This window comes from Sturnus vulgaris, chromosome 1, assembly GCF_052056855.1.
Source record: "Sturnus vulgaris isolate bStuVul1 chromosome 1, bStuVul1.hap1, whole genome shotgun sequence".
In the NCBI taxonomy this organism is placed as follows: domain Eukaryota; kingdom Metazoa; phylum Chordata; class Aves; order Passeriformes; family Sturnidae; genus Sturnus; species Sturnus vulgaris.
In genome coordinates, this window is record NC_142243.1 from 101,447,334 (window position 1) to 101,466,157 (window position 18,824).

At 34.4% G+C, this 18,824-nt stretch overlaps 1 protein-coding gene across 2 annotated transcripts in view; it reads right to left on the reverse strand.

Moving 5' to 3' along the window:
- The window catches only part of CCDC102B (coiled-coil domain containing 102B), a 135,941-nt gene extending 119,034 nt beyond the window's left edge, over nucleotides 1-16,907 (reverse strand). For both annotated transcript variants that reach the window (XM_014870904.2, XM_014870901.2), the window contains exons 1-2: nucleotides 16,815-16,907; nucleotides 700-1,308 (exon numbers count right to left, since the gene is read on the reverse strand). In XM_014870904.2, coding sequence (XP_014726390.2) covers nucleotides 700-1,266 — 567 coding nt within the window. In that variant the 5' untranslated portion in view covers nucleotides 1,267-1,308; nucleotides 16,815-16,907. The remainder of the gene's footprint in view (nucleotides 1-699; nucleotides 1,309-16,814) is intronic.
- Nucleotides 16,908-18,824: the final 1,917 nt, after the last annotated feature.

Sequence of the window (18,824 nt, forward strand, 5' to 3'; positions counted from 1 at the left end):
TTGCCTATATCTACAATGACTGCCATCTATCAGAAAACAAATAAAGTTTTTACATGGTGCTATGAAGGCTATACAGTGCATTCCAAGGCACAAAATTAAGGGTAGTTAAACATGAACAAATACTCTAGTTTTTAATGAATATAACTAGATCTTTTGTTTAGCGCTAGGAGCTGTTTAAACAATGCTTATACTCGATTTTTAAATTCTATACCAGGACTTAATTGCTCTCCTTATCAAACAAAAAGCCTTGCAAATTTGCAAAAGAAGTGCCTTACCTCTTCCTAAGCTTTTGAAGTTCAGGGAGAATGAAATGATTTTATTTTAGAAGCCAAGAACCTAATTTGATTTTTTGGAGGAGAGAAAGAATGTAAGTATAAAAAACATGGTCAATTCAGATAAGAGAAGTAACCTGTTACCATAAAACATGAGAAAGAATCAAAACAATATTGTAAATTACTGCGTATAACAGTCTGTCTCTGTTTCTTAAATGTCTAGTCATAATGCAAGGGTATGAATTGTTTTCTGTATTTTTCTGTATTAGAAATACTTAGATGAGGGGGGTCAGGGGGCTGAAAGGTTTTGCTAGTGAATGGATCAGGCAGCATTTTGGTCAAAATTCCTGAAAAAGCCCATTTCTACATACACATACATACTTTGCCACTCCTTCATGAACCACAGAAAATAATTCCTATTCTTTACCTTCTTTGTCTCTTCTGCCTCAGGAATTTTGATGATTTTGTTTAGGTCTTTTGGAGGTTCTGGTTCCAGAAACATTAACATGTTTTGGTCTTTTTCAATACAGGATATTTCTGAGCAACAGCATTCTGTTTTCCAAGCAGTTCCATTTTCTATGTTTTCCTTCTCACTTACTAAATCCTGATTTATTTTTTTAAGCACACTTAGTTCTTTTATGACACCATCTAATTTGATTTTCAATTGTCTTGCTTCCTCTCGTGCCTTATTTCTTTCTCCTCTAACTTTGCTCCATTTCTCCCTCCAATTAGCGGTGCAATCTGACCACCAGCGCATTGTCTTCTCCATTTGGGCAGCTCTGGCTTTGACTTCCTCCAGTTCCTGAATTTTTACTGCTTCAAAAATTTCCCAATCACTGCTGTAACATGAATGCATATGTGCATGATGAGGTGACTTTGAGTAGAAACTTTGAGATGGAAGGTTTGAATGACACAGATGGTCACCTGGCTGCCAGCATCTATCTAATTTATCAGGTTGTGTTGGTTGGGTCCCAAAAACTTCTATCTCTTCCATTTGTTTCTGAATGGAGTCTAAATTCACGTTTTGATTTCACTCCTAAAAAAGACAAAGACAGACAATAATTTAGCTTTTAATTAATTACGGCATATTAATAACCTTCAACAGTTAGGGTTTTTACTGCTGTAATAGTGAATTAATGATGCTGCTCATGTTTTAAAAATGCGCTTTATCAACAAGAAATACCTATTCAAATATCTTCTATTTAATACTTTTTGAGTACAGCATAAACAGACATACTTATTACTTGGCTAGGATTTGTTTGCAAAGGAAGTCATTAAATAATCATAGTGCTCTCAAAAATATTTGAATCTAAAGAAAACAGACAAAAACTTTCTTCCTTCAAGACAAGTTTGAATTAAATGAATATATATTTAAAATATCTAGTTAGAGGAAGTTATTTGTCTAGAACTACAATCACAAAGCACTTACCCTCTTTACCTAACTGTGGAGTTTCATACTAGGCAAAAGTTGCCTTATAATATACATACGTAAGAAAAAGAAATCTTTTCAAAATCCCTGTGACCTTTGGATTTCCTTTTTATCAAGAGAAAAATGAAGCACTTTTTATAGAGGGCTTTATTTTGCTGTCTGCATTCCAGAAGATTTCCAGGTAGTATATTCTCATTTCCTTGAAAGTGTAGCACTATCCTACTGTACTGCACAGCCTACCTCGTAGTGGTATGACTCAGCTAGTAAATCTTGCTGCATTCTTTTACATTATTTATCTTTTGATTATTTATTACTTATTTGGCCCAGAAGAAATCAGTTTCTCAGAAATTGCTTCCCAACCCCAGTGCAGAGAAAATGCTGATGCGGACAGTCTGTACAGACTAGCCACTTATATCTCCTTAGTTTTTTTTCCTCTTGATTATGTTAAAAACAAACCAGAGCAACCAAACAAACAGAATTCAGACAAATAAGCAAACTTAAAAACCTTGCTACTTCAACAGAAGTCTCAGTTGTTAGAAGTGAAAAAGAAATTGCTTTTATATTGTGATATCCATTTGTAAAAAACATGTTTATGTTTCAGCAATTAATGCCAACACCTGCATTTGAAATGCAGGAGGCCAATGCTGCTTACAAAACACTGAAGAGTACATAGTTTTGGCAGTATGATTCAGTTATGTCTCATTTCAACTGAATAGAGATTTTTGCAGGTTTTGTTCCAGTTTTCCAGCTGTTTTCAACTTTTCCATGATTTTCAGGACATTTATTTTCCATTTGTTACAAGCTTGTGGAGAACTGTTGTAGTGGAGTACGGATATGAGAGGAGGAAAGGGACAATGAAGGACTCCCAGTTCCCTTCATTATCACTGCCTGGTGTAGTACCATCAAGCCCACGACAACACTGTGACACAGATGCTGCAGAGCTGCTGCCAAAGCTTCATCAAGGTTGAGTCTTTCTCGTTTCTTGACCTACTTCCAGCAATTTAATTTGAATAAGCCTTATCCAAAATACAAAGGTTTTGCCATCCACAAACCAGTATGAGGCCCAGTAGATCCAAAGCAACTAAATATTAAACTCTTGCAGTCCATTGTTAATTTAACTTCTGGGTTGTGGTAATTGCTTTGTTTCCTAAAGCTTTAATTAAAAAAATAACCAAACAAAACCACAGTAAATTTAGATACATAAGAATATATATATATAATGTATTACATAATGCAATAAATACATAATGAAACAGTTGAAACTTTTGGATTTTTAAAAAGTACAATAACTTTTTCTTACATTTTTTTTCCTGCCCCAAACTAGTAGTTATCTACAGAAATTTTTATTACACTTTTCATAATCAGTAATTTTTTTCAGTGGATTTTGCTAGCCTCTTTGCATATTCATTAAAAGAAGAGAGAACTTGGGGATGCACAGCTTACAACTCTTAAAAGACGGAGAAATAGGAATGGTAATTTTTTTCTTTGACTGAAAATCTGAAAGACTTGAGTTATTAATGAAGCAGAATAGCCTGTTGCTGATGTTTCATTACAGGTTTGAGGTGACTTTTTTGACATTACAAAGCTGGAGAAATGTTAAGGTTACAGGATACTAAAAAGGAAACACTGGTTATGAATTCTTGCTCCCTTCCGTTGTGATGGCTCAAGTGTTCTTGAGGCTGGGGCACTGCCAGTCAGATCAAACTTACAGCTGTAATAATTGAAGTAGGCTTGTACAGTAAGCTGGTGCTCTCTTCAGCTTCTAATCATTTTATGATAGGCTGAATGTTGCCTGCACTTTTCAGCATGAATAGATGATACCAACCCTGTATCTAAAATTCAAAAAAATTAAGAATTAAAAAAAGTCATTCCTCCTCCAGAAAACAGAAGTGCTGTCTCACTCCATTGTGGTAAAAAGAAGGAGGTGTTTCTATTTGTATTGACTTGCCTATGTCCTTTACAGAAAATCTAATCAAAACAGGTTTTTTAGATATCCTCTTTAAGATGGCAAGAGGTAGAATAAAATATAATTTTTTCATTAAAAGAGACAGATCTCAACAATCCATTTCACTGGCTGGCTGACTCAAGATAACAACAAAAAATAATAGAAATATTTGCTGGATAAGCGAAACAGGTAACAGGAATTTTATTAGAAACATGAATTATGAAGATTTGTGCTTGCATCTATTTTAAAAGAAGTGGACTAAAATATTAGTTTGAAAGGAAGCAAAGATTTAAAAAGTAGAAAAAATTTGTTGTTTGTTGTAAAAGTTCTGAAACTGTCAAAAATCTCACAGTTCAGAGGAATGATTAGGATGGACTTATTTTATTTTTAATTCATATCAATCTACTCTTTCATGTTCTCAAAAATAATGCACTGATGAAATAATAATAAAAAGTCAGTCCAACTGAAGACTGTTGTGGTATTGAATCTGTTTATACTCAATCTTTAATTGTCTCTATAGTTATAATGATATTTAAAAAAATAGTAATTCCCTTCTCTGGTATATGACCACCCCATAGGAAACAGCATATATCTACATTGAACTCTGGAAACTCTCATCTATAAAGTATCTATAAATGTTCCAGAGGGAACAAGAATAATTTTTAACTTTTATGTTGAAGATAATTCAAAGAAGAAAGGTCTATGTTAATGTCGTTAGACACAGATCTCTTAACATCAGAAATATCACAAGTCTAAAATCGACAAAAAATACTGTGTGGAGCTGATCTTAAAGTCACTACTTGAGTTTGTAGCAACAGACTAGCTAGCACAGGATATGTAGCCCAGTTTACATAATTACTTTTAAAAAGGTAATTGGATGGAAAGATAAAATAAACTTAGAGAATTGTATAAAAATGGGGGTTTTCTGATCAGTGAAGCCTTCTGATAATTCAACTTGTAACAGATGAGTGATTAGAAGGAACACAATATCCCTTTTAAAGTTGTTTTTCTTAATGGAATAATTTAAAATAAGTATGCACAAAGTATATGAAGCAACATTCATTGTGTCATGTGAGTGAGGTGTGATGATAGAGTGAGAACAGAGTGATGATAGCTCTCAGAGGAAAAAAAGACACAGACATTTGGTGAACAATGCAAGGAACAGAGGTCTCAACCATATATAATTATATTGCAACTTTTCCTATTTATCTAATGATCGTGACCACCAGTAAGAAAGAGCTCTTGATTTATTTTTGCAACCTACTGTTTTAGGTAAACAGCAGTATATTCACCCTTGGTGGCATCATTAACAAAAGCACAAGGAGAGAAAAGAATTATTACATTTTCTTCATGTTAATACCTGCTTACTGAACTCAGCTTTCTCAGTCAGTTCAGTAGCTAGGGAGGTGCTTGAGGATGGAATTTCAACATGCTTTTACTAACTGCATGATTTAATCCTTAGTCACATGTCTCTTAATTATTAAGACCTCAGCCAAACTTTTTTTAAGGTATTCTGTCTTTAAAGAAAATGTCTGCTTTAGATTAAACCAGTTAATTTTCTTTTGTCTAATCTATAAATTTAAAGGGACAAAATGAATCATAAAACTGAATGTGTTATTCTGTAAGTGTTACTGGAAAGTCAGAACTTTTATTGCTGCAGTTCACCCATCAACAAACTCTGACAAAGAGAGAAGGCTTTAAGAAAATGGGCAGCGGTGATGTGGCCATTATGGGAAGAATATAGGAAGTGATTTAACTCACTCATTGAAAACATAGCTGTTTACTGAGGGCTGCTAACTATCAAGCTATTGACTCAAGAAGAGATAAAATTTTATGTGTCTATTCCTGTTGTAAAGTTGGTTTTAATTATTAACCCTTAGAGATCCCACCCAGTGGCTAGATGGAAAAATATAGCCAAGTAAATGATTGAAATGTATGGTGAAAAAAACATCACAATAGAAAGTGATTCATGGTATAGCTCAGACCAAAACATATCCATAAAAAATTGTATCTAGTTACGAAAACCCTAAAAATCCTGGCAGCACGCAGCCAGGAGGCTGATCATTTGGTTAAAAAAATATAGCACAAAACTGAACAAGTATCTGGTTACAAGAGTGGCTTTGACATACAGGGACATAGGATTTATTTCAACAGGCAGTAAGTGAGGATGTCAGAAAAGATGAGCGGCAAAAGTTCTGGTGAAACAAATTGTATATTTGTGTCGTTTTTTAAAAAACAATGATACAGCACATGTCCAACATTCTACCAACTTCATGGAAGGTAAGTAATCTGGGAAACTTCTCATGTGCATTAACACAAACACCTGGAGGGTGGAAAGAAATCCTTACAGGAGCAGAAATAGTGGTGGTCAGAATATACTCCCTGCCTAAGCAATCACTGGTCTCACAACTGTTTTATGTCACTGGTTTGCTACTTCTCCCTTATCCAGAGAAATATAATCTTAGCATCAATAACACTTTAAGAATAAAGTAGGACAAGCTTGGTTTAGTTCAAATCTTGTACAATGGATTTTCCAGCTACTGCCTCATCCTCAAAACAGCGGGACAGTAAATCGATGGAATAAACTACTAAACCAGCACATACACAAAAGTGGATCTATTAATACCGTGTGGGAATCATACCTGTGAGAACTTGTAAGTTGGCTACACAAGTGACAAACTCCCACAAGAAGAACCACAGATAAGGAATTCATATCAGTAGCTGCCCCAAATCCTGTTCAAACACAAATAAAACCCTTCTGAAATCCATATAATCACGTTGCAGTTAAACACACAACTCAAGAGCTATCCGTGTGCCTCTCCTTTTACAATGAAAAAGGGAACAAGTTAAAAACAGCTGAGGTTTGGATTATGTCCACGACCTGAGTGTCTTCTCTTGCAGGAAGTGTGACCCTCTTGCATCACCATGGCAACACTGATAATTGGAAAATATATCCAGAACTTATCTACAACACATCCTGCATTTTGGAACAACTCGGATGTTGTCAGATCCATGACAACCCACTTTTAAACTAGTTACAGAAGGAATACCATCTGCAACATCACAAGGACATGTATTGACAGTGGGTGATAATGCTACACTAAGATCTATAATTAACCTGAAATTACCTACATGTAGTCAACACTGGACATAAAGCTGTACATGGCTGTGACAACAACAGAGTGAAAGGGGCACTACAGGCATGTAAGGAAACTAATCATACACTAGTGTCCCAGAATACTTACATCATATGTACACAATGAGAAAATACACAGCAACTATTTCATAAACACTCCTAATAATCACTGTGCAAATCAATGTAAATGGACAAAATAAAGTTAACATTGCTCATGGCTGTGTATCTTAAAAACAATCCAGCCTACTTCTTTGTAAAAGTGCCCTTCACTTAATGCAGTTGCATTATGTGCAAGAGCCTATGATTATGGCTCTAAAATTAATCACAATGAACATACATTGAACATAACCAATGTATACACTCCTGCATGGAATGAAAACCTTACTGATTGCAGTGACCATCTCTATGATGACAGCTACAAAGCCATGGGCCAAAAGGACATGGAGGCTAAAGAAATATTATTCAAAATCTATTGGGTGAAATTGGTATAAGAACTGAAGTAAATTGATACTAAAATCCTACCAAATAAATTTCTAAATATTACGAGGCACTGAAGCTAAGATAACTAGAATGACTTGGAAAACTCTAAGAGGAAAGAAAAGTAAAAATATTACAATAGTCAATAGAGTCTGACATATGCTGGGAGCAGTGCCAATGTGAGTGGTCAATGGGAGAGCAGTCTGTACATAGAACCCAGTGGATAGAAAGAGATAAGGGCTGATATTACCTGCAGCCAACAACTTCTGCATTTCCAAAAAGCAACCACCTGGCAGTTTCTTCAGGTTACACTAACTCCTGGAAGTGCTACAGACCAAACTTCTGAGCTGGAAAGTGTAAATGCCTAAGCTTATCCCCAACATTTTTGTAGAAGCTCCAACAGCAGGCTGACTGATGAGCCTCTGTGCTTTTCAGTGTGGTATGGGGGTCATTCACTCCTCGACAGAGGAGAAAGAATGAGACTGGCATTGGTAACTAGTTTGTTCACAGAAAAAATACAATTTAGAGAACTTGTAAATAAGACAACTTGTGAATTAGGGAAATAATGAATTAGTGAGTTCATGTGTTTGACTAGTCTGCACAAAGATGATTCCACCATTGTTTGATATCTTTATGCTTTGGTGGTGTTTCAGGCAGAAGATATTTTTCTTATGGTTTGTTTTTCTTAATGAGCTCATAAGCTCATAAAATAAAGTTTAATTTACAAAGTACATGGTGCTGTAAATTTCAGAGATCCAAACAGACTGACATCATGTAAAGATTATCCTACTTCTTGAAAATTAAAAGATAGTGCTTTCAAGACTTTTTAATGCACAGCCAAAGATGATTCTGGTTTTTTTTTTCATCAGCTATAAAAAATATTAACGATATTAAACCATATGGTATATTTTAAGCTATGTTGTTTCCAAAAATTGTATTCCTTACACATGTCAAAACTAAAAATCAGCCAAAAAATGTCCTGAAGAGACAAATAATGCTAATTGTTTACTTCCTATTAGGAGTTATGTGATAATTTTTCCCTCTAGTCATACTTCTCTAGTTTCCTTTTAACATAAAAACATCAATAAAGATCTAATTTATCTCCAAAACCTGTTTTATTTCCTTCTCATGTCCAATAACTGAAAACAGTTATGCTATGAAAATGAAAAAGTGTAAAGTTATGTTTTTAACTTCACAAAGAGAAGTGTTTTGGGGTTTGTTAGATTTTGTTTCAGAGAGGTGTTGTAGTTGTTGTTTTGTGCTTTTTTGTCCAATTAGGAAATCTTAAAAATGTTTGAAAAAAATGTTTCCTCTTAAGACATCAATTTGGATAGTACGATGTGTCAAGTGTCTCTTTGAGATAAAATGAAATCACAGTGTCAATTCATTAATGTCCTAATACAGAAGACTAAAATTATGCAACCTCTATAACGTGTTTCCAAATTCTTTAATTGTCAAGGTTCCTAAAGAACAGGATAAAGATTCAAATGCTTCACTAAAAAAAAAAAAAAAAAAAATAGACCTAAAAAACATAAACCCAAATTATTTGAGAGGTTTGAGAGGAAATAGTAAAGAGAGAAGTGATAAGTAGTGTTCCACACTTCTTATAAGTCTGACCAAATTTAAAATTTATAATCTTAGAAAGTCAGAGTATCACTATTTTTCTCATTGTTTCTTTATGGTACAGACACTTTTGCCTTGGGAAAAAAAAAAGAATAAATTTAATCTCAGGAGACACTAAAAAACTCCAGAGGTAGAAAAGGTGTAGGACCAAACGTAAGTGAGCCCCTGATAGTAAAATCTATGTAAAACTGGAGTCTGATCTCACTTCTGAGTTATCAACACTAGATCATGAGATGGGATACTATGACAGAGAGGGAAGGCAAAACCAGACACCCAAGTTTCAGCTTGGCCTTCTATTAAAAATGCCGTAAACAAAATTTGCCATCTACTCTATCAGGCCTAAAAAGTTAAAAACGAGAAAATAACTTCAGGAAAATGGTAGTTCTGCAGGGAAAATTGCATTTTACTACAATATAAAACATTGTGACACACAAGGCGTTTCTGAAGTAACCCCAGAAAGTGCATCATTATATTAGTTGTCCATGTGTAGCTTAATTCCCAAAAGAGGTAAAGGATGAGCAGTAAAGATAGTGACTGAAAGACAACAAACCACAGAGGAAGCAGTAAGTGAAAGGACTCAGGAACGCCTTAATTTTTTTTCTATTTTAGTAGACTATCCAAAAACCAAAGGAAAATAAAGTGATCACCATACTGCTGAAAAAGCATTTTACACTGTGCAACAGGATTAAGCATACTGCTTCTTGATATTCCAGTACCCATTGTGATAACCAAAATTCTCTGACTCCAGAGGAGGAATCCTTTCTATTATTAATAGTAGTTTTCTTCTCCTGAAGGTTTTAATAATTCACATGAAGGCATGTAGAGTAAAATTGTATATATATAATTTATATCTTTAAAATATCCCAAAAAACAAAAAAAAAAACAACCCCATGAGGTAACCCTAACTGGCCCTTATGCTGGCCACTCTAATCACGTTGCCAGTTTATCCTCATTTGCTATCCTCCATAATCTATTTCAATCCTTTGAAGTAATATTTAAAATTCCAGGTGTAAGTCATCCCATTCATTTTAGAGAAAATAAAAACTCCAGTGTGACAGGAATTCTTGTGAAACAAAGGCATGCCATGTAGAACTCCTACTATGATGCTCTGAACAATGGGGATGATCTCAAAGGTCCCCCCTATCATGATTCTCTGAGCAGTGTAATTTCTGAGAAGCCTGTTTCTCCCAGTTTTAACAATGTTGCCACAACATCCAGGAAATGAGACAAAATTAAGATCACAAATTATGAATCTCAGAATATGCAACTTATAGCCAAATGGGTCACAAAACACCATGTTTGTAGGGAAGAGCCACAAGAAAAAAGCCCCTTTTGTGACAACACTGAACTGCCTTAAAAACAGCAATTCTGCACTGTTGTCAGGAACTAGCGGTAAGGAACATGGAAAAAGAAGAAAAAAGGCTTTACCCCTCAAATCTATTCTGCCAACAGAAACTGTAAATATGAGAATACTGTGTACGAAGGAAAGGGGTGAATGAGATAATCAAGCATTCCCAGATACTTCCCAGGCTGAAGGTCAGTTCTAAGCACACGTGGAAACAATCCAGAAAAAATACGTTGGTGACAGGAACAATAAGTCTCTTGCAGGAAACATTTACTTCTTCATGAAGTTTCACAAAATTTTACATTTGGACTGATGTTTTTATTGAAATGATTACCTATACCATGGTTCATCTAACCATGAGGTATTATGTATTTCTCTCAATGTCTGAGTTGCTTTTGTAAAATATCATGAAACTTTCCATGTCAATAGGAGAATTTAACCACAGGACTGGTATAGCTGTCATGGCTCAAAGCTTTTAAAAACTGAGTGATTGATTATTTCCTTCCACAGAATAAAAACATGTCTAGGTAAAGTGAGTTTTTTCAATTAAGTTACACTAAGACAAAAGGTGTCAATAATTAAAAGCAGTAATTTAGGACAAGATTTCTTTCACAGCATATTTTACATTATTGTTGTTGTTGGGGGGAAGGGTTTGGGTGTGGTCTTATAGCCTGCTCAAAATTAAATTCTATAATTCTCTCTGAAAAAGGATGCACCAAAAAAAGAATCTGATCTACTTTGCTGTGGTCTTATGTACAGCTTTTCCTTTTTCCCTTTTACCATTTTCTCTCCATGTCTAAATAAGCATTGAAAGTAAAATCTTATTCACCATTTCAATTACTTTTTAACACATACATACAATATATCTTGTATAACATTATACAGACTATATACACACTGTACCTACTATATACACATACTATAAACATATGCATTCATAAAAAAGACAACTTGGAAGGTAGTCACAGACTACTATAAATGTAAAGACTAAACAAATGTTACTCTTTCTTTCACTTTCTTGTTTTTGTTTGTTTTTGGGGTTTTTTGGTTTTTTGTTTTTTTTTTTTTTTGGCTGCCAATTTTAGTAAACTCTAAAGAGTTTGGATACTATTTCTTCAGATGAGAACCAGAATTATATTCTTACCCTGATTTAGGCCTACTGGGTAATACAAGTGATTACATATCATTGCAGTATCTTTCAAAGCCTTTTACAGCAACAAGCTGATGTTTCTTCACATCTTTGAAGTTGTATTCAAATCCTTAGGGTTAAATATGGGTAAAATAAATATTTGTACATAGAGATGTTGTCATTTACTACCTCATAAAGCCAAAAGAAGCTCTGAAGTACTGCTTTAAAGATAATTTACAGTAATTTCATTTCCCCAAGAATGTTTTGTTTGATTGCAAACTTTCATAACATTTCACCCATATTTTTTATACATTCCAGTCTGTAGTGCTGATACTCATTCCTCAGCCACTACACTTGAAAAAACATATAGTATAATCTGATTATGCAGGGAGGGAAGGGACTGTGTGTGACACCAACAACTTTCCCAGCCAATCTCAAAAAGAACTAAGAAGAAACTAAACCAATCAGTCATAACCCAACTAAAGTTGGTAGCTGTGGCTTCTGAGACAGCTTGTTTGGCTAGCTCCCCTTTGATTATCATTTTTTATTAGCATATGATCAATGAAAAAAAGAGGCAAAATATATATCCTAGTTAGGGTAAGTATGAACTCTCTAAGTTTTACATCCTGTCAGAGTAAAAAACTTACAAACAAGTTTACAAAACTTAGTGTAAACTTCTGAGTTAAACAAGTAGCCAAGTCCCCTAAATTCCAATCTAATCTCAGTGATTCTATGTATCTGTAATCTCTATGGAATATATTGTCTGAATTATTATTAGGAAAACCAGGTTATGAATCAGCATATTAATAATAACTTCAATTGAGAACAGATTCAGAGTGAATTTAAAATAAGGCAATGATTAATTAATACAAAATAACTCATATCAGTTAAACGTCTGGTCTAATAGGTATCTTCTGAATAGCATAGAGAGATTTCTTTAGAACAATATCTCTTTAGAACAGATTTAGTAATCTGTTATTCAAACTTCAAACAGGTAGTTGTTTCAGAAGAATAGGGTTCATATTAGTTAATACTAGTTCACTACACTGAAACTATCTTTTTTAATGTTTATAGCTAAAGATACAAGTGAACTCTTCCTGTGATTTACGGAAATACCTATAGGCGTCTTGCTCTGCAGGCACAATGAAATTTGCTCTTAATCACATTATAATGGTATCTGGTTTTTTTGTTGTTGTTTTTATTTTGGGGGGGGCGGGGGTTGTTTGTTTATTTATTTGGTTGATTTATTTTTCAGCAATTCCACAGCTATGACTAAAAATAACCAAGTGCGTGAGTCTTCCTCCTCTGTTTAGACAGAAAGCAGAGTAAGTGCGTTTCAGTGAGTGTTTAGCATGACAAACATTTTTTAACCCACACTGAAATGAACTGCAGTGATAATAGGGTCATTCCCTTTCCTGGGAACAAGTAGGATAAGTAGGTATCTTCTTACACCATTCAGCTTGGTTACATGAGAACCAGTAGTCAGTCACAATAAAGAATCCCAAAAGAGTCAGCTCGATCTGAGTTGTCAGTGTGCTATTGCAGGATATGAGCTCAGCCAGAGCACACATGCACTGTCTTGCTGGTACTGACAGGCTGCCCTTTAACATGACACAGAGGAGTATCTTGCATGGATTTCCTCTGAACTATTCAGAAAGAGGAAAGACTGTAGAAATGTAGGGAAATAATACCCAAGGTATACATCATCCACAAGTTTAGACCTGCCTTTGAGTATGTAAGTCATAATTGTTCTTAGAGTCTTTACAAGCATTAAAGCCAGCTGTAAGTTAAAAGTCAAAGAAGACAAGAAAACCAAAAATGTTTTATTCAGCTGGTGATTTTCATGCAAGGTATTACTGAAACAATTTAAGCTACATGAAACAAAAATATTTGCAGATAAACTACAAATAAGATTATAGCACATGATTAGGACAAAAGACCATTGTATCAAGCCCGATTCTCAAGGGTTAAATTTCTTTCTCAGCTATTCATGATATTATTCTACTATTTCATGATTCATTTACTTATGTTCAAAAGCCAAATTCGCCTCTTTGTGAGAGCCACTGTAGCTTCTTATTGAATATAGTTGAGGAGGCTCAGCTACTCCCAAACACAACTTAATAGATCTGTGGGATTTTTACCACATTTTTAGATTGGGCTACAGGTCAGGTCAGCTGGCCTTCTTTCAGCCTCAAAAGAAAGTTAAAAAAAAAAGACAGACTACCCATTCTGAAAACCACTTTACTGAACAAGAATTAGGTCAGATCAATGCTAAAACATGTTCAAACAGTAGAGGCCACTTAAGAGAAGCTTCATGATTTAGACAAAATCATCACAAGTTTATTTTCTAGAGTTTGTACCTCAATTCTAACTTCTTCTAGGTTATTCATTTGGAAAGTGAGCTTGAACTGGATAGCTTCACTTTCATTTACAGGCTTTTTTTTCTTACTAGAAAAAACCCACCTACTGAGTTGGGGGGGGGGTTGTGTTTTGTTTAGAGTAAATTTGTTTTTGGTGTGGCTTTTTCAGTTTTTTATTTTCTTTCTTTTATTTTATTTTCAATAAAGTGTGAAGATGTAATGGCATATCCCGGAAAAAGTTAAGTTTCTAATCCCTGCTTATACTCTGAGAAATTCTTCAGACTTTTAAAACCCTTAACAGTATCTTAAAACCATATGCTTTATGATATGAGAGATCAAGAATTGTCTTGTTACAGTTGAAATCATTTATGATGCTTTCCTGTTCAAAACATGACCTCTTTTTAAAAGAAATTTCATAACACTGGGAGAGGGAAAATTAATCACAAATATCTGATGATTTGTTTCAGACCAAGACATAAAACATTCCAATGCTTATTAGGACACAAAACAATTTTTCTTCAAAACGCCACTCAGAGTCTAGAAACAAGTGATTTTTCCACCCACATAAGTAGACAAGAACACTCATGAGTATTTTGTTTTCTCTGGGTCAGAGTATTTGGCTGGTTCAACTACTCTGATATAGTATCAGAGTATAATAACAGAATTAACAATTCTGTTGTGAGGAAGTGTTTTTGGTTTTATCAGAACAGTTTTAGAAGCTGTATCTTCTATAACTAATTTTTTAAGAATGTTCCTTACAAAAAGGTTGCTACTTGGACATTTGTATATAATTGTTCTTCTTTTCCCTCAACAATCCAGTATTTTAACACCATCTCACGTCTTTCAATATCTCAAGGACTGTAATTTAATGTTTGTGTGATTTAATGCCGTAAGATATTATCCCATGACGACCCCAACTCCACTAAATCATCCTTGAGGGAAATGAACAAAGGAATAATTCACATTGTGACTTTAACGTGGATTCCATAGTTACTAGAGAGGTCAAATAAAGTAAATCACAAAATATCATCTGTTGTATCCTAGATGTCACTTAAATGCATAGAGAAGCATGTCTATTCTCTCAGTGCCCACTGTAGACCAATATGTAGTTCCACTAAAAGAGAAGAAATTATTTGAATAATTGGTGACTACTCAGCGTGGCAGAAGGGAAATTGGCACCCTTTTAGCAAAAATGGATGTCTAAAAAAGTTATAGAGAAACATCCAGGTCAACTGAAATGGCATTAAAAAAAATTAATAGGAAATTCCATGAAAATACCTCCCTGGTATTCCTCCAGCAATGTGATTAACATTAAACAAGAAATGAGCTTGGCGAAAAACCCAATCTTATTTGACCCAGTGTAAATCAGAACTAGATTACTTAATTATAATGAGCAGAGAATCAAGATGTTCAGGAAGGATCATTTTCACAATAAACTAGCCAATTAAAGATCATTACATCGAAAGGGAAACTGCATAAAAGGGAATAGGAGTGAATAGATTAGGTGAGCCATTGGAACAGGGTCCCCAAGAAGTTGTGGATGTCCTATCCCCAGAAGTGTTCAAGGTCAGGTTGGATGGGGCCTTAAGGAACCTGCTGTACTGGGGGGGGCTTCCCTGTCCATGGCGGTGGGATTGGAACTAGATCATCTTTAAGGTCCCTTCCAACCCAAACTTCTCTATGAATCTATGTTTCCATGAATATCAAATCTGTACACTTCAAATGGTTTCAATATCTACCCCTCCTGTGTTGAAGTAAATTTAAGCCTGTTCATTAACAGCTCCTTTAGCACATTCATTTTCAAGTGATTTGTTTTTCAGATTTATCTGAGGTTACCATTAGTATTTTATACTGAAAGTGAAAGAGTGGCCTCAATTCAAAGCTGGGCTACAGGCAAATACACAAAAAAATACCCCCAGACATCTAATTTCACATTTTTCAATTTCAATTTTTTGTAGATGTCTCTGAAAGTGATATGACTAGTTCCATTAATGATACCCAATATATTTTGGAAATTCATTTATCTTCATTATATTGTGCAAAAAATTACATTCAGAAACACAAAAGTAACTTCTCTAACAATGCAGGAAGTCTAAACTAAAAACTAGTCTAGCTTTATTATTACTTATAGCAGAATCTGCTTCATAAAATGTTTGTAAGAATGAGTGAGAACTAATACAAACAAAATGCAGCTATCTGGATAGTCAGTAGGAACCCCATTAGTACTATATGCTATATCTGCTTATTAAACTCATAAACATTGCTCTTGATATTTGACCTTTGGTTCTCATTGCTGAAGGATCATCCACAGTGTCTCACACCATCTCTGATATTTGCTCTTAAAATAATGACGGACTGAATATATTTGTCCAGCATCAACAAATCATAGTATCAAAAAAATATGTTTCATCGCATTAGAATTATACCAAACAGCTAAGAACACATTTTTCTTATCCCATCTTCAGTTATTTTCTGAAGGAAGTTAGGATTATACAACTCATTATTGAGTTGCATAACTTATGAAAATAGAAACACTGTGAAAACAGTGCTTTCCAACAAAAATATGCAGTACGAACTTCTGCAAACTCATAACAAGATTTTCATGACAGTCATGTCCATAATACCACACCCATTTAAAGGTACCAAAGTTTTACTAGTTTATGCCATTACATATGCATCTCACAAAGTAATTTTATAAAGGTTTTCAGCAGTTAATCTGTATAATCTGTGAAATTTCTGCATTTATACAAATTTCTAATCAAAACTAAGAAATAATTTTTAACAAGCTGTCACTTAAATTTAAAAACTTACCTGGTCATGGTAAGTAAGCATTCTACTACCCTTGAAAAATAAGTTATGTTTAATGGGATGTTAGAAGCAATACTACGTGATAGTAACAAAAAAAACATAAAAGAGAAGAATCTAGCTAGATATAACTTAGCCTCATACTTCAGATACTGTTTTCTGATCTTCAGTACATTTGCTGGGCATTTCAGATAGTTTTCCTCCTTAGCATCAGCATGATAGCAACTCATACTTTGTCCCTGAAGACATTTTTAGAAATTAAGCATTAAACCCACAAGCTTAAGACCCCTTACCCTCTGAGTTTGCTGGGCTCCTCTTTCTTCTCAGTGTAACAGACACATGTGTAAACAACAGAATTTCCTACATCCTTTTCTCATCGGCACTGTACTGGGACTTGGCCAATTGGATTATTTACAGCATTTAGGCCACTCCACAGTAATTTGAAAAACATTCCCATTGGTCAGGCATTATCAAAACTAAAACCACATTTTTCTTTTAAATACAAATCATTTATACAAAATAAAACTTTTTCTTATACTGTTCTTCACTAAGCATTATTTGTTCAGTTTTGATTTCCCCCTCCCCTTCTAAACTTAAATTGTGACCCCAGTCCCCCAGATATTATGTATACGATGAAATTAGTTATTTGAATCACAGTACTCAAGTACAGGTCCTAGCACTCAACCAAATTGGTTGGATTCTTCTGCTACTACTTACTTCTGCTATCCCTCCTAAGTTTTAAATAGCCTAAAATAAGACTAGTTTTTCACTCAGGTGGATGATATAGCTTTGAAAGTACACGTACTTTCATAATTAGCTCTGCAATTAGCCAGGGGCTCTTGGAAGTTATTATGAAAAACTGCAGTATTCTAGATTATCAGAGAGGTGAAAAGACCAAGGTAAGGAAAGCTAGGAAAATATACCCAAAACTTTGAAAAGCTATTTCTGCACTAAAATTTATGGTTAAATATTAAAATGTAAGGTAAGAAATATTTCTTTCTGGAATACAAACTCCAGCTTTTTGTAACCAACATGACAAAGCATGACACTGTCAGAAACCTGATATCACAGGCTACCTAATTGGCAGGTCCTCAAGGCATAAAACTGATACAGTTAGACACAGATAAGATGATTTGCCATAGCTGTGAAAAGCCAAATATTTCCTATTAAAAAAAAAAACCCTCATAATGTACAGAATACTGACAACTCCTGTGTCACAATCTCAGACTGAAAAGCCAGACTTCCTTTAGCTTTAAGGGACATATCTCTACTTCCCTACTAATATCCCAATACTTTTAGCATCACCATAGCAAGTAGTCTTTCCATAATGAATAGTAGCTATAGCTGCATGACTCTTTGCTTGTCTGACACTAGGACTTTCAATTAATTTTTTAGTTTTAATTATTTTAGGGAAATGAACTAGCAAATCCTCCCACTCTTCTGTGACTCAAAAAATCTATTACATTGCCAGGAGACAAAATACATTTCTTCTGAAAGACATAAGTAAAATAGGTGAAAAAAATCTCTCTATACATTTCTGCTAAAAACCCAACCCAAACCAAACAAACAAAAGCTGCAAACCAAAGCAAAAATACCCCAAAATCCAAGGCGAAAAATATGACTCCACACAAAACAACCCCAAACAAGCAAAAAAACCCAAACCAAACCTAACGCCACAACAAAACAAAACCACAAGTCTGCGTCAAATTAAGAGCAAACACACACACAAGAACCCCCCCAGCCCAACTAAACCCAAATCCAAACAATAAAATAAGGCAACAGCTACTTTATGCATCTTGCATGGCTTCTTTAGCAATTAAATAGATCCCATCTCCCACTAGAATACTCTCTGGTTACATTCCATTACCCCTACTGAGGGAAATCACTTCACAGTTAAAAAATCAAGTTATATAAATATCGTAACTTAAGCTTCTAACTACTCATATTTCAATCCATTCATGAGATTTCCCATTCATTTTCAACCATTCTTCACTTGCTACATTCTCTGAGTGCATCCAAGAAAGCTCTTCTATTGCCCATATTTAGAAAAATTCGTGGTTTCTAAAGAAATTGATGCACATCTATTTTGTCTGAAAGGAAGGGAAGTAAATTTGGTCACATCTGAAAATGTCTTCTCAAGTGAAGATAAGCAACAGAAAATTTATCATTCAAAAATCAGTAAACACAAAGAAAAAAGTGTCACTATAACATGTGAAGGAACTAGTACTCCTGGAATTGTCATTTAAATACCTTTTGGGAGGGAAAACTGTACTTTTAAAGAAAAAAAGGAACAAAAAAGAATT